We start from the raw sequence: 16,783 nt of genomic DNA on the forward strand, positions 1-16,783 counted from the left end.
TCCAGAGATAATCTAGAGAGCAGACAGATTTCCCATATCTGTCTTCTTTCCAGATATGGCAAAAGTTAAATTATTCCAATGATCCTTGTTAAACTATTTCTGTCACTGGTTTTGTGCATGTTTAGTATCCGTTAATCAAAGACTTGTACTTGATTACTGATATCCAGAAACTGAGCCAGAGATCATCTGCTGGAGGCAGTTAATGAGATAACAAGAAAAATAGTACCCTTCTCTTACACAGCGCCTTTCATCTACAGATCTCTGAAGTTGTTTAGATTTCTATCATTTTATAAATATAGTACTGGCATCAGAAAGAGATTAAACACAGCGAGACACAGGCATAAAAGCAGAAGCTAGGTTTTGTGGGTTTTAGTCCTTTAGCTTTAAGACCACCTTCCTTATTTCTGCAGCAGCGTTTTAACCACCCTAGCCACCTGATAAGGTGCACATTTCCATTTCCCTGCTTAGATAATTAATCTGTAAATACGTTGAGCAAAATGGCATTTTTCACCTTTTTAAACAAAATTAATCCTTGATAAACCACTACTGATTTTCTTTATGAATTTGAACCTTCAGTTTTGCCACATTTCTCAGTTCAAAAGTACCTCACAGCATGCGCCTTTTCCTAGGCAGAATCACACAGCAGTTAAAGTGGGGTGAAGGTTGAGCCTGCCCCTGCTTTGCTTTTTCGTTTGCGAAGTTGTAAAATGAAAACTGTTAAACTGAGAAGGGCTGTGACAATTTTCCCTTTATAGCTGTGTCACTGCTTGAGTATGGCCATTGCTTAATGTAGGCTATATATAAAATTACAGAGAATTGTTATCAACTGTTATTCTGCTGGACTAGACAGTACAATTTCCATATTTCTAAATAAAAAAGGCTGGATAATTTATTTATTTTTCCCATTGGTGGCAGAGAAGCTTACTCTGATAAATTAGCAGGCAGTCCTTTTTTTGTGGGAGCTCAATGGCATGTCCAAAGGGAGTACCAGAAACGGTCAGAAGACATCCAGAACACTGGATTTTCTAGAACCTTTGACTTCATCACTGCAAAACAAGCACTGTTTGCTAACTTGTTACAGAGAATGGCAAGGCAAGTTTAAAAAAAAATAACCTAGGACCAAAAAAAGATAAATATTTGCCCTTATTTATCATTCCCATCTCTTTCATCCCCACAAATACATTATAGTTACCCACAACCCTCAATTTTAGCAGAGCAAAAAGAAACATCATTATTCTTCATCAGAAACTTTTGCATGTCTCCTCAATTCACTGTACAAGGCCCTCAGTGAGAATGGCAATTACCAGAGCTGCTTCCGGACTGCTTGTCCTTTCAGGGTTTCCACATTGAAATTGTTTGTCTTCGCTGGCATGATGAAGAACACAACAACCGTAACATCAGTCTTATGAACCTACATGGACACAAGATAGAGAGGGAAAAAAACCCTCACTACAAGGTATCGCAGCCAACTTTAACACTAAGAATTAGTCACAGGAAAAGGCAACGCACTTTGATTTGTTGTCCAGAAAGGCTCTGATCTTATATCTCTCCCCTTAGCTATGAAGTTTTTGTCAAGTCAGAGACATAGCTGAGGATAGATACAGGTGAACAGATGTCACCCAGTTCCAATGAGGGCAATAAAGATCTTCCTGACTTTTCATGGTTTAGAGGCCATGGCCTAGGACGTGAACGTGAACTATGAAAAATAAAAATCCTACACACATTCTCTCACCTGACACAAATTACGTTGGCTCAAAGGAGTTAGCAATTAGTTTACTAGCTGAGGTATGTCCAGGCATGTGGTGAGGGATTCCCTATAGCTGCAAGAAGAACTACTTTCTATAGCAACAATGCCCCAGGTGTACGGGCAGAAAGAGGCATGATAGCGACCACTATCTACCTGAGCCCCTGGCAAAGAACCTGCCAGATACACAAAAAGCTGCAGGTAACTTCTTGCTCATCTCTCACATTTAGCTACTGCAAAGGCAAAAAGGATTCACTGTAAAATCTGTCCCTTTACTTATTGATGATTTCACTTGCTGGTTTCTCCTGTGAGCTAACAAGGTTCAGAATACCAGATCCCTGAGGGATTCCTCGTATGGGGCAGAATGAGGTTGTATTCCTGTGATCAACTATGTAAAGAAAAGCTAAGGGTGAATTCTGTTCAGAGCTGTAAAAACAAAATTATTCTGAATTGCTTCAATTCTAAACTCTAGACACACAAACTTGCTATTAGCATGCCTTCTTTCAAACTGAGGTACAGGGAAATGTGTAGTATAAAATAACCTGTGGGAGTCATCTATCATTTTAAAGTTCTTCCCTTCCCTCTTTTCAAGGCTAGTTCGAAGTCCATCACACTATGATCTCAGTATGTACTAACAATCTGTCTCAACATTCATATTTTATTTCCAAAATGTTAGTAAGGTTTTCAAGTAGCAAAGGAAAAGGACTCCTTAAAATAAAATAATTCCATCCAATGCCATGTATTTTTTAGGTTCAGTCACACCACTGGGACTTGTTTCGGAAGCACCATCATTCCCAGATTCACAAGTAGTACAGGTATTCTGCTGTTCCCAGTAGAATCACCTCTTGAAATAATTACAGAGCAAATGTTCTTTGAACAGCTAATCAGGTGCTGGCATGCATATTGAAGCAGCAATGCAGTAAAGCCAGGCTCAGCTTACAGGAGAAGCAAGTCCCAATACACTGTTCTAGAGAACTCTGGAAAACTAGCCTCAGTTTCCTTTGACTTTACATCAGCCTAGCTTGTCATTAATGTCATATAAATCATTAGATACAATTAGCGATTGCTGCAATCATTGCTTAAGCAATTCTTTCCCTCTGATCACATAAGACCTTCCACATTATCAGCATTCATATTTAATAGCTATGTAAACACCATTAACACGTAGCTGATGTTGCACAGCATTGCCCAACAAGTCAGTTGTTTGGCAAAGTTTTGGAAGAAATTCTTAAGTTATGTGAGGTGACCTGTTGTGTGAATGAATAGATTAAGTATTTCCAAAAAGTCCACTGGCTCTAATGGTGTATTAACAGAAGCTGGTGGTAGAACAAGTGTACTTAGGGCTTTGAAAAATACTATTTTTTTCAGCCCTGCTGACAATACAGTATCATGGCTTTTATCCAGATTTTACGTATAATTTCAATGATAGAGTACAAAAGAGAGAGTCTGGGACAACAGTCAATTGATCCACGCTCGATCACTGAAAACTGATTAGCATTTTATTTTATTTTAAATGTATCTGTCTTTGGGACACATCTGAAGACATTTTCAGTGGCCTCATTTGTAGGTGCTAAGTGCTCTGCTCTTTGATCATGACAAGGCCTAGGTCTTATCTTCATGAAAGGCATTTAGAAACATTGCACTCATTTTTACCTGAGGAAACAGAAGCATGAAGGAGTGACTGGCTTCCCCATGCTTATTCATCAGGCCACTGCCACACTGTGAATTTTAATGCAATATTACCATCCAGTGTGATAATAGTAATCAAAGATTTAAAACATCATGGTCAGGTCCTAATAAACGAAGCATTTTGCTTAAAGAGATATTTTTTAATTGCATCATTAAAGGATTATTTTTATTTGCCTTCTAATACGTAAACCTCCAGGGTAAATTCTTGAATCACATTTTCAATATTTTTCTCTAAAAACAAGGAAGGTAACCATGGATTAACTTCTTGAACTATGTAATCAATTATTTTTATGCAGCCTGAGATCATGATATACTCTGATGATTGAGAGAGCGCATTACGAAAACTCTGAATATCCCATGATTATTTTCCTATAATCCAGAGTATGGCATGGAAATTCTTGCAGGCAACTTCCATAGTATGGTAAGTTTGAGCATAAGCTCTATGTTATCTACATTTGCAGAAGCTTTCTTACCCTCAGCAAAAAGTTTAATCTTGATAAGGCTTCTAGAAACATATCAGCTCCTTTGTTGGAAAACTCGTATCTCCCAGCAATGAAGAAAAATAACGTCTTCTCAAGACTGAAGTCAAGGTGGCTGAAACCGAGTAAAAAAACAGATAAGCACAAAGTATTTCTCAAGATATAATCAAACAAAACACACAACAGCTTGCTATTCTGGAGGCATTTATTATCCCAAGAAAATGATGAAAGTGATGCTTTTCTGCTGTTCTTTAAATTAGGATGACTATCTTAATCTGATAAACTGCATTTGGGGTAAATAATGAAAAAATCAAGACCTTCTGCCTGATCGCACAATCTGTTAAGCAGAAATAAAACTGGCGTCTAAAATTCCTTGAACTTCTGACTGAGAAATCCCAGACAGATATCTGAATAAGTTGGTAACATTTCACCTCGTCTGTGAAGTACTTGTTAGTCTTTTTGCTTTTGTTCTTGTTTTAAATAGTGTTGGACAACCATTGCTAATTTTTGAAAAGTAAAAGCATACCCATAGAAATGACCTCGAATGAACTCTTGGATCCTAGCCTTGTACATGGAATGCAAATTCTGAAACTCATGCATTGCTGAAAATTTCTTAATGTTCAAGCCATTTGGGGTGACAACATCTGGAAAAGTAGAGAAAAGGCAGAGGTAGACATCTTCAGAGTCAGAGAAATCTTTAAGGAAAGAACCAACGTGTCTTTCAGTTGTCAGTATGTGAACAGGTTATGTACTCTCATTACTCATGGATAGGGAGCAGCACTGTCTAACACAATGGTCTGCACCAGCTTACTCCACAAAGCTATTGCATATGGCACTGCACTGCCTGTAGCATTAAAGTGCTTTGTATCTTTTGACCTGTACTCAACATTAGTGTAGACTCCGCTGAACAGTGAGGTTTCCCCATGCCCTTTTGTTCTGTCAAGACTTAAATAACGTCTTCATTGAGCCACATGTTTTTAGTGCAATATGCCCTTTACCTCTTTGTTCTTGATATCACTGTTGCCTGCTTTATCACGATAGATTGAAAGCTCTTGAAAGCAGAAACTGTGCTGTACTATGCATTTGTTTACTGCATGGCACAAGAGGTCTATTCTGTCAAGATTTCCAAGGATTTACAAGAAATGAAGAATATAAGAGTGTAAGAAAAGGAAGAATATAAGAAAGACCTCCTTTCAGTAGTCTGTTGGATTTCTCCTAAGAATAGCCGCAGAATAGCATGTTTTACACTTTCATGGCTGCTCTCCTCAAAGATACCAAAGCATCATACAAATAAAATTTGTTCATTTCTGGTATCTTCTAAGGTAGAGTTACAGGATATACACAGAGTTATAAGGATAGACATAGCTTGTTCCAACCAACACTGGAATTCAGTCACTCTTCACCTTTCTGGTAAAGCACAGAAGCTATTTAAAGGCTTGCCCTAAATCTAGTTGAAATAATTTTTCTTTCTTTGGATTGGCTTATGAAAGCCATGTAAGGACATGAAAGGGGAGGCCAGTTGCTCAGCAGATGTATTTCATAGTAACACAACTGACTTAAATAGACCTATAATTTATGATACCAGAGATTCTTCAAATACAAAGAATTTTTAAAGAAGCAAGAAGTGCTAATTACTAGAGAATGCACCGGTGCCAATTTCGTGCTTGTTCTCCCGGCAAGTGTCATCAGGTGTCTAGTAACCACAACTAATAACTATAGTAATTTTAAAAGTTCTGTGCATCAATCAAAGGACCTTCAGTAAGATGTCACTCCCTACCTACACATGGTTCATGCAAACAAAACAGCACCTCCTTTGATCTCAGTGCACACGCTTAACTCCCCTGATACATCAGGGTTACTGATGGGAGTACAGTCTCTTGCTTGCCACCAATACAGGACTTGAACCATATTGTGGTCTAGCAGTCAAGGATGCCTGACATTCAGTGTTTCCCATCCCTTCCCCCCAAAAGTAGAGGTTTGCATGACCTAATACAAAACTGTCTCTTATTTCTGGAGAAACTTGTGGAGGCATCTTTAAAACATCTATGGCTCCTTTAGTTGGTTACATATCAAGTTTATCTTAAAGTAAGTACAATCAGTTCTCCAGTATACCTGCCTGACATTTTTTTCATGCAAATGCCACAGCCGTTTTTAATTTCTTCCTTGAAATTTACAGTCTACTTTAGCAGTATGTGTGTTTCCCTGCCAGCTAAGTGATCTCTGGTTAATCTTTATCTTGTAAAGTGTTTTGAGACTCTCTAGATTAAACAGCAGTAGATAAAAATATAACCTTTATTAGTAACCGAGATGTACCACAAATGTCAATGAATCTGTCTTGAAATACCACATTTGAAACTAAAGACGAGACTTTACCAGGAAATCTTTACTTGTTAGGTACCTAGGATTTGGTTCTCAGTGACAAGAAAGGAGAGTCTTGGTGGGCCTGACAAGAAAACCTGTGTTCTTATCTTCTGCTGCCCAGCACTAGGAGCTGCTCTGAACAAAGACCTATGTGGCATCATATGAGCAGGGGTCAACAGACACACACTCCATTTCTCTTTGTCTTTACCAACAACATATCTTCTCCTTCCTCTGACCTGTTTCTTGCTTAGCATGGAAGTACTGGCTCATGCAGGACATAGCTTTGAGACTGCAACTATTTCAAGCTCTTCCCAATAAAGAATTCTTGACTGGGTATTTCTGGCCAGTTTCCCTCCTCTCCCTTGTATTTATTTATCAAGGAGTTTTGGACACTCTCACATCATCAGCCTTGTATATAACCTGCTCCCATGTTCTTTGATTCAACTGCAGCGTCATTTACTCTTTCATCAGGATTTGGGCTCAATCCATCTAATATTTCAGCCTTTGAGATACAGAACAGATGTGGTGGCCCAAAGCACCCAGTTCACTATTTCTGCTCAGCATACAACAGTATTTTGAATATATGTGAGGGAATCTACCTTTGCCCTAGGAAAGAAGTGACGAAAGAGAGCTTTGTTACTATATTGTTTGGGGGTTTTGTTGTTTAATGAATTAATGACATTTTTGTTTTAAAATTGTCCCAAGTAAGTCAAATCAGAATGATTTCACTTCTGTATTTATAGGAAAGAAACTGGCATTGATTTAAGTAATAACAGAACAGTATGATGTCTTCTGTTGATAAATCTCTAAGATTCAGGGTTGACTCATGTTTTTTCAGCGTTCACTTCTATGATTTTGATCAAATATATAGAGATATGAAGTCTAGATCTAGATCTTAACAGATACCTAAGTCTCTTGGAATTTTGATTCAAAGTCTTCTCTACTGCTAAAGAGAAATACGTTTCATACCTGAATGAAAATATTAGAAATCCCATAATAGCAGTTTTCAAATCATGGAAATATGACTTATGATCACTGACAGAATCTTGCATGATACATCAAAGAAAACATGTTCAGCATTAGATACTCAAGCTTTTAACAAATATGGTTTGATAAATTGTTGATCAAATAACAGCAGCAAGTGAAATCAGCATAATGCAAGCAGTCATTCTGCCAGGTTCAGGCTGGCAAATTGGCCTTTGTCCTGGTGCAAAAGCTCTCTATGCAATCACGTCTACTGAAATTTAAAGGGGCTTTTCCAAGTGATGAAATCTATAATTTAAATTATAATCCAAGTTTAATATTAATGAGAAGTAGCAGAGACTGCTCTACTCACCGTATTTCCTCAGTTGTTTTTAGTTAACAACTTTGTTATGAAGCTTACCTCTCAATAAATTCAAATGCAAATAAAAGTTAATTGTGCCAATTCTGCATCCCCTTTTTAAAAGTTCATTTTTAAATTGGATCAAGAAGTGTACACATTCTTTCTGTATTCACGTTCCTTTGCAGAACTCAAGCTTAATGATCTACTGAAGGATTGATGACCAGCCAATGTCTATGTTGACTTCACAACTTCAGAGAGAATAAATAGTGTGAGAATAGACTCCTACACAGTTTATGTGTGGTCTAAGATTCAATTAAACTATTAAAGTACTTATTCCCAATTTAATATATTCTTCATTTATAATTGTCTCCTAAGATTTGGGGTACCAATTCCTATTGAATTTCTTTCTAGCTCTGTCAACATGAAGCATGATATGTGTCAACAATTTTTTAACTCAAACATTAAATGTATTTACTTGGTTTCTTCCAAGTTGCAAGAATAATCAAAAAAAGGCTCAGGCCTGTGAAACTTTGTGCATGGAATTGTCTTCAGCTTCAACAGATGTTCTATCTGCAAGCAGTCTGCAGATTTTCTCTCCCAAATTAAGCTGGATTCAGACTCATTTCAGTCTCCTAAAATCCCAAAACATAAACTATGATTTTCAAGATCAGCTGTTGTGGGAAGGAGTCTCATGCCAATAAAAAACAGATTCAAAAATCTGATTTTCAGAGGTCAAGTGCTCTGCACTTGGTAAAAAACAAGACCTTTCAGTCACCTAATCTGGGAAATCTCTGAACACTTAAATTACTTATAAAACATGTCTGTCATGTTTAACCTAAAAAGGAAAAATCTTCTAAGTTCATCATCCTATTAACAGTTAGTCAGGAATGAGGCAAAGAGTCTATGGGACAACTTTTATCCTGACGCATGTATCACAATGTGGCTTGAAGCATTGAAGTTAAAGGGATAATGGTCCCAAACTGTAATTAGCACTGTAATTCACCTAAAAAAAACGACAAAGAACAAGCAAACAAAAAAAAAAAAAACACAAAGTCATTTAAGCATTGTTATACTCAAGGTAACCAACTAGGATGTGAACACACCTGCTAAATAGTCTCAAAATTGTTGTGCAGTTTTTCCCCTATGATACTTACCTGCAGATGGAGTATTGTGGCTTGTCCTTATAAAGCAATGTGCTGATTTAAAGAGAACTTTAACGACACATCAAACTGGGATCATGACCTTATTCAAACTCCATGCATGGAAAACGACAAGATTTGTTAGTAAATTCCATGTTTTATGAGACTAATACAAAGGGGAAAATCAGACAAACTGTTGGGCACATACCTTGGCTATTTTTTCAAACTCTACTGGTTGGTCTAATAGAAAATATTGTATCTGTCTGTGAAACTTATCATGGTTAGGTCCTAAGATCATGATGACCACAACCACACTGCTACTTCTAGCTGTGAGAGATACAGGGAAATGAACTATGTTGATTTATGGTTTGTTGTTTGCCTTCTCATCTCTTTCAATATTAAGTAAAGAATAACAGCATTAGCACTGGAAAGCAAAACTCATCTAACATTCTGTTTTGCATATGAAACTTTGCTGCATTTCTAAAATAACACATTGCTCATCTCTAGCGAAGCAACAAATCTCACACTATAAAAGCTGGTGAAATGTATTACAACGGTTCCAGCTTCTGCTTTCGTTAGTTGACCTGAATACATTACCATCACTGGAAAACCTGCTATAGACAAACCTGAACCTGAGATGGGCTTGCAAAGAAAGCCTAAGGTCCATGGAGTTAAACTAGTGCTTTCCTGAGATGGTACTGAAAGCAGTTATTAAATGTTGCTGAACTTGATTTCTTCTGGATTACATATGCTACTAGAATGTGTTTCAAGTGATATTATCTGCACTTTTTTTTTGAAAATTGGTTATTCTCTGTAGAGTATCTAGACATACCTATACATGCGTCCTTGCTGTTCATGTTTGTATACCTGTCTCTATTATTTTCATTCAGTCTGAGGAAATGTAGATACTCAGAGGAAATATAATAAGAAAACAATTCAGGTCTTACCAGGATTTCTTTTAAGCATATGTTCTGCTTCTATAGCTGTTATCTGTGAGACTGTAGTGAACACATGGGCACAATGTACAGACGCCCTTTCCATACAGTACCGATGGTAAATCTGTCTCTCTCCTGCTTCCTTGTCAATGTCAAACTGTTAAATAATAAAACAAGCAAAAGACACCTGGGTGATATTCTCATCAGACTTATTACCACAAAGGTCTCTCGTGTTAAGCTTGATTTCCCCTGGGAATAAGAATCAGGTGATTATGCTTCTGATTTGTCTTTCTGGTTTTTGAATCACTTTGTCAACTTCAAAGTGTCTGAACGAGCAAGAAAGGTCTCAGTTCCTGCATGTTCACGAAACAATGGCAGCTCTGCAATGGAAGGAGACCTAGATTAATGATCTCACAGAAGGTAAGGATCTGTGCTATCTCACCTGCTGGCTGGGAATACGTCATGCTGCATCTTGCCTGGGCTTGTTGGAAAACTTGAGAGAGTAGGGAAGTTGCCGGTAACCGAAGGTGTAGGGGAGAAAAGAAAAAAGGAATGGGGATGAGGAGAGAACCTGGGGACTGGGTAGAATGGTGGGAATCATGGGTAGGCAAGAGAGAAAAGTGTGGTGGAGAGATAGGATGTCAGGACTCAGTCACAAATCCCGAGGGAACAAAGGAAATAGAAAATATTTGCTGATATTCAGAGATGTTCTTCCTCCAACTCCACCACCATTAGTTGCTGCTCCTTTTATTTCAGTTTGAATTCCATTAATTTCTAGAGGCAGATCTAAGTTAAACTGCTAGATAAGACCATCCCAAATACCAAAGTATTTCTAAATCACCTTTAAACCTCGCAGCTACTCCTTTTTTTACTGAGCTTATGTTATCCTGATGGGAAGAAAATGTGCAGTACCTACTGAGCCCATGCTTAAAGGTTCCAACGTTCACTAATGATGTCCACTGCAAAATCGCTACAATGTAGTCTAAAAAAGAATAATGCTAATGGGGTGTCAATGATTACAATTAAATTACAATCCTCTTACTCTTACATGATGTTTCACTTCTGGGAACAGAAGTGTTGACCTCTTAAGGTCAACAGCATGGGCACCAAATAGACTGTGTGAGTTACATGGAGAGTGACAATGACTCTCAATGAGCTCTGGCATTATCACTGCCTAATGCTAGGCACACAGTCTGATTTTGATTGCATTTGACTCTGTAACTTCATTGACCGTAATAGATTTAACCATTATTACAGACTGGGCAGACAGCACTTTCTATAGTTAGGACTATCCGACCTTTGCCGTGGCTAGTTGCTTTTAGTACTTTAGAACTTAGCCAGAAGTAAAGCTATTTAGACTGTGACTTTTCATGCTGAGTACATGCTTAAGGTTGGTATAGAACATATTTTAAGAAATTTCAGCAAATGTGAACCATTTCAGGAAACCAGATTTAAGCAAACAATTTTTTATTTTTACTTAGACAGGTATAGATAAAGATATCTTACAACTGTATTGATAAGAAACTTAAGTGCTTTTATCCACCGAGCACTCTAATGTTGCAGTGGTGCTACGCTGCTGGTGGGAAAGTGGCTTCCACTGTATTAGTTGAAAATGCCACCCTAATATGACCAAAAAAGGAGTCTTGAATAATGTCAGCTGAAAAGTTCTAGAGAAATTATATGTTTGGGTTTTTTTGTATTGATGATCCTGCATGTCAAGAGTTTCTAAGCTTGCCAAAGAGATTTTTAGAAAAGCTAGGCAATATGCTTTACCACACAACATACTATACATTATGATACCACTTTTCAGTTATATCATCATATATCATGTTTTCTGCATTCACCATGAGAATTTTGGTGCATGAAATACAACCACATCACAAAAGAAGATCTTTTCTCTAGAACATACATCTCATTTGTCACAGAAGTTGAGTGGTAGAAAAAGCACAGGGCTGGAGGGCAGAGGAGAGAAAAATAAAGGTGAATTGATTTGACTCCTTAGAGTGCCACAGATCTCTAGTATGATGCTTCGCTTACACTGAATCAATTCACATGCATTTCTTAACTGTGTATTCCTCCTTTTCGGGGAGAGTACCTTGATATCTTTGAGTCTGATCTGTGAAGTGTTGACCATTCGCATCTACATCTGAAATCCACTGGACCTACGCTCTAAGGTTATAAAGTACTTGGTGCTACCAACTCCAATAAAAGCTTCCCTAAAAGAATGTGCACCATGTAGCTACCTCCCCTCATATGCATGTAGTAAACTAATTAATGTTTCTGGGACATACAGATATCACTGATGAATGTTCCAAAAGCTGCTCTTAAGAAAATCACAGACAGGTTCTTCAAAGCAGAAATCTTAATTACACGTTGTAAACAAGGTAGGAAGCTGCATATTGAACGATAAGAAAACCAAAAATCATTTTGATCGTTCAATCATCTTGTATACCAAAGATACTAAATGGGGCAGCTCTTCAGCACGCTGGGCAAACACGCAAATGGGATGGGGTACCACTGTGCAGTCAAAACTACGCAAGTTTTTTCAAATAGATCTGACTTTGTATTAAAAATATTTTTTAAATGGCTAGCAAACAAATAGCTAGCCAAACTTTAAAAAGTTTTTGCTCTCTTTTCCCTTTCTCACCAAAAATGGGTTGTTTACAAAATGTAATTAAAAATGAAATTTGGGACATGTTCACTAACTGTAGATACACACTTCCTCCAACACTACTGGGAGAAAGGTTCATAAAACGACTGGTTGAAGCACTATGATTTATTTCTTGCCGGCTTTCATATCTTTGATTGCAATAAAGCATTTTTACACATTTAACGTACACATATTGACGTTTATTTCTTCCCTGCTATTCGTTTTTTTATCATCTGAAAATGGGAAAGGTTTTATTTTGCACATGCTTGCATGACTTCTGGCACAATTTTTCAAAGGTACACAATTCCATGTGTATTAGCAAGTGTAAACCAAGTCACAGAGTTCTCACATTTCATTTGCTCTCACTCTTCAGCAGTTTCCTCCACCCATCGGTAAAGCAAGACCTTGACCTTTGACCTCACTTGCAGTATGAAGTAAGAGCCCTCATTGTGCACTGCTGAGCAGGATAGGTGAGTGACTTCAGAAAATAAGCCTTAGACAAGTTGAAGGGCAGGTTAAATGGAAATTAATTGATGAGACAGTGCAGGAGACAAATTTAGTCCACGCAGTACTTGTGCAAAGACAGCTGAGCTTGCTCTGACAGCATTAGCTCCAGAATTAGAGGCAACATTGGGCATGGCACTGTATTGAGCCAATATGCAAAATGAAGAACACCACCAGGGCAGCTAGTTTGGTCTTCATCCCCAAACCAATGTTTCTGCTCAGCAATTGGCTCTGCTGTCTGAACGCTTGTCTGCCTTGGCTCAGACACCTGTGAACTCTGTTCCATAGGTTCAGGTTCAGTGAGAGCAAAGCAAAACACCTGTGAAGTGCGTCATGCTTACTTTTGTTTGTTTGCTGCTACTAGCAAGTGGGAATACTAGCAAAGCCACAAATGAAAGCTACATCAAGAGAAAGACTTAGATCAGTCCAATTAAATGTTTATAGAAATATTCAGGTTCGAAAAGACCCTTAAGATCAAGTCCAACAATTTCTTCTCTCAGTGAAGACTTCTGAAGACTAACAACTTCGATATCCACGTCTCTTAATATTCCACTGCTGCTTCCAGTGAGGATCCCCTCCTACACTGACTGTTAGAAACCAAGCAGATGATTAGAATTTACACGATAGCAAGGATCAGAAGGGGAAATGCCTCCTTTATGAGGCCACTCTAATTTCAAAGCAAAACAGGAAGACGTTCCACAGGCATAATGCTTTGGAGTAAAACTTGCATTTGCTGCAGTGCAATTCCAAGGAAAAATTTCAGCTCGTTTCTATCCTTTCTATGGATCCATGTGATGAGCATAATGTTTCATTCATGTCTTAAAATTCAGCATGATAGGGGGCACAGTAGGTATTCACTGAACCTCCCAGCATGTCATTCTGTTTAAGACAGCTAAGATGATCTTTAAATGCAAAAAGAAGATAATATCAAGCAGTTATGGGATAGTGGTGCTATGCTTCTCTTGAAAACAGTGAGCAGTCACTGGTGTAATAAATACAAATCAGACATTCCTACTTCAAAATGGCAAAGACAAATTGCAAAGGATTTACAAAAGCACAAAAAGAAAGCTTTGAAAGTAGAAAAGGAGGAAAGACTGTACTAGCTATGTAAACACTTTTCTGAAAGACAGATAAATTATTTGTCTCAGTCTGCATACAATCTCGAGATACTGATACTAGACTATGATTTCATAGAGAAAAAAAAAAAAAGTATGATGAAAGCCAACGGAAGTTAAACCAAGACAAACTGGAACTAAAATACATAGTTTTGATAATGAATAAATTTATGACAAATTTGAGTAAATAATATACATTGTCCTCACCACTTGAACCTTACCTCAAGAGCAGATAACATTTTTGTAAGTAGCTTGCATCTCAAATAAAAGGTATAGGTTTGATGCATGTATTTTTAGCTGAGGATTTTAGTCAGAGAATGAAATTATCTCTTCTGGTCTTTAAAAATCGGTGGCACACGCAAGTTCACAAGGTGATTCTGCAGTGGAATCAGGAACAGAGATACGCCTGAAGTTCAAATTCCTTGTCTACCAAAAGGTAGAATGGAAAGATCTTCATTTCTAGCATAATCTCACTGGCTGCCATTGTCTAAATTATGTAAGAATTACTCTTTTTAAATTTTATGTAAACTGGATTTTAACTTCCATTGATTGTTATCTTGTGCAAATAGAACTTTCATGCTGGTATAGCTCTGCCATGCCAAAAAAGAATGAAATTTACACTTCCTGGCTTAAGTCAGATTTCCGTTAGCTGCTCTACTAACAAAGCGGATCAGCTTTGCATAACAGTGAGCTCAGTGACAGCTGTGACAGTACTGTACTAAGTGGAATGAGAGCTTCTGCTCCTACATTGTCAGCACAAAAGCTCTTGACTATTCATTTTCATTGGGATTTTTAGTACTTTTCCTTTTAGACTTTGTGGGATAGAATTCTCCACCACTTCGCAAACTAGATTCACCCACACTTATATGAGCTGAATGTAAAATGTTGCTAGGTCTAAATAAAAACGTTACACATTGGCAGGGCGACCTTATATAAGGAAAAAGGCAATGAAGAATGAGACTGATTTTTTTTTCTCCTTCTTAGAGTACTTTTTCCATTATAACTCAAGGTGATTTCTTAATAAGAAGCCTACAATCTTCTGCATTATGCCAGGCCAGTGGTCCACAAAACCATTTCAGATTGTCACCTCCCAGATGAAATTCCAGGTTAGATCATTTCCCAAAAAGACTGTTCCCAATATAGCTGTCTATTCATCTATGAATCAGACTGGATCATCAGTGTCTTTCAGTCAATTTATGAATGGTGTTGGCCTCTTTAAAACCCTAGAGAGGTGAAATGAGACCAAAAAAAACCCTAAATAGCCAGTCCCCTTAAACAATGGGGAAAGCAATAAAAGATTAACACTCATGATCTTCAGCAGAGAAGTCAGCTCCTCCTGAAGAGTAAAAGGCTCCACAGGCTCAGAACTGTTTTCAAAGAATTTCCTACTTCCTGGATTAGCTATTTTGGTTCCGTTTATTTTAGCAACAAACATAACTTTGCTCTCACCAGTGTAGAAGCTACACTGGACTTGGGGACAATGGGGAAAAATGCATTGCCAGTTGGACTATTTAGATCTACAAAACTTCTTAGGCATGGTCAAATCTACAATAATATCTTTTGCGAATTAAGCTCATAACACACCCTGCTTGTTATTGAAATTAGAAAGTGTTGACTTTGGAAGAGTTCAAGCCAGTAACCCGTAGGCAGGGATAGCAGTCCCTGACCCAGCCGTTTACCCAGGGTTCTTCAGATGCTTAAAAGTAAACAAAAATATCACACACTACTAGTTACCAGTGCGTTACCGTCTGTTTTGCTCTTTTTGTTTTCCATCCCTTCCTTCCTTCCTCCAGTATAAGAATAATTTAAATGTGAATCTAGGAACTGAAACATACACTGAATAGCTGTTACATGGTTATTGGCTCAGGGTTCCTTAGCTCAGATATAGCCCATCTGGTTGTGACATGCCACTGAGGACACAGCAGTGTTACCTCTTGTGGTCACTGTGCTCCTGTGCACACTGTTAAGGGTTTAACACACAGATTTCCACTGGAGAAGAGGCAGCTAAGTTTCTTCCAGTCCAGATGAACTGAGTTAAAACTGTAAGAATATAAGAATTGTATAATCTCATACAGTAATGCTGTATAAGAACCAGGATCCTGTCTCTGACTGAGGCAAAGAGCAGATGGCTCAGGAAGCGGTCAGGAGTCAGACAACATTTCAGTCTTACATCCCTAGTGCACCCTCCTACCTTCCAGCAATCTACAGCTCTAACCTATTAGGTTGACTAGGTTTTCACTCCCTCAGAAAACGTCCTTACAGCTTACAGACTGACATGTGCCCTTAGCTCATGAAACAAAGAGTTTCGGTAGCCTACAGTTCAGGACTCTACGTGATTTAGGGAGTCCGTAAAGAACCGTGCATCACAGCGTGGCAACCCTTCACTAAGTCATTCTTACCTTTTCCCCAAATGACTAGTAAGGCTGAAAGTCAAGTTTTCACAGGTCCAGTGTTTGTGAGGGCTACCAGAAGACCACATGGAGCCTTCCCTTACAGTTTTATCACCTGACAGGGGCTGTTGACGTTGAGTTCTTTGTTCATAGAAGTGCTAGAGAAAATGTCAGCCCCTCTGCACTGCACAGCCCTTTGCCTGATCATTGATATTGACATTCACTCCAAATAGGTTGAGACTTGGGCCAAAGTCTTCTCTGGTCTAAAGCTACTGACCTCACTGGCTTACTTCAGAGAATACATTTGTACCTGCTATACCTGTTCCAATTGGCACCTATTGAGCTTTGCTAGGAAAGTGAATTAAAGTGGTATTTTCCACTGTCGAATCCAGAGAAAGAAAGAAAATCTCAGTAATCCTTTATATCTTTAAAAGAAACCTTTCAACTCATCTC

General features: G+C 38.1%; 1 protein-coding gene across 1 annotated transcript in view; it reads right to left on the bottom strand.

Annotated features, from left to right (window-relative positions):
• GYS2 (glycogen synthase 2) overlaps window positions 1–16,783 on the bottom strand; it is a 44,647-nt gene that overhangs the window by 12,096 nt on the left and 15,768 nt on the right. Inside the window, exons 5-8 of the mRNA XM_009946296.2 lie at window positions 9,684–9,828; window positions 4,439–4,556; window positions 3,907–4,027; window positions 1,305–1,411 (exon numbers count right to left, since the gene is read on the bottom strand). Of these exons, the coding sequence (XP_009944598.2) occupies window positions 1,305–1,411; window positions 3,907–4,027; window positions 4,439–4,556; window positions 9,684–9,828 (491 nt within the window). The remainder of the gene's footprint in view (window positions 1–1,304; window positions 1,412–3,906; window positions 4,028–4,438; window positions 4,557–9,683; window positions 9,829–16,783) is intronic.

Source organism: Leptosomus discolor, chromosome 1 (genome assembly GCF_034619465.1).
Source record: "Leptosomus discolor isolate bLepDis1 chromosome 1, bLepDis1.hap2, whole genome shotgun sequence".
Classification (NCBI taxonomy): domain Eukaryota; kingdom Metazoa; phylum Chordata; class Aves; order Leptosomiformes; family Leptosomidae; genus Leptosomus; species Leptosomus discolor.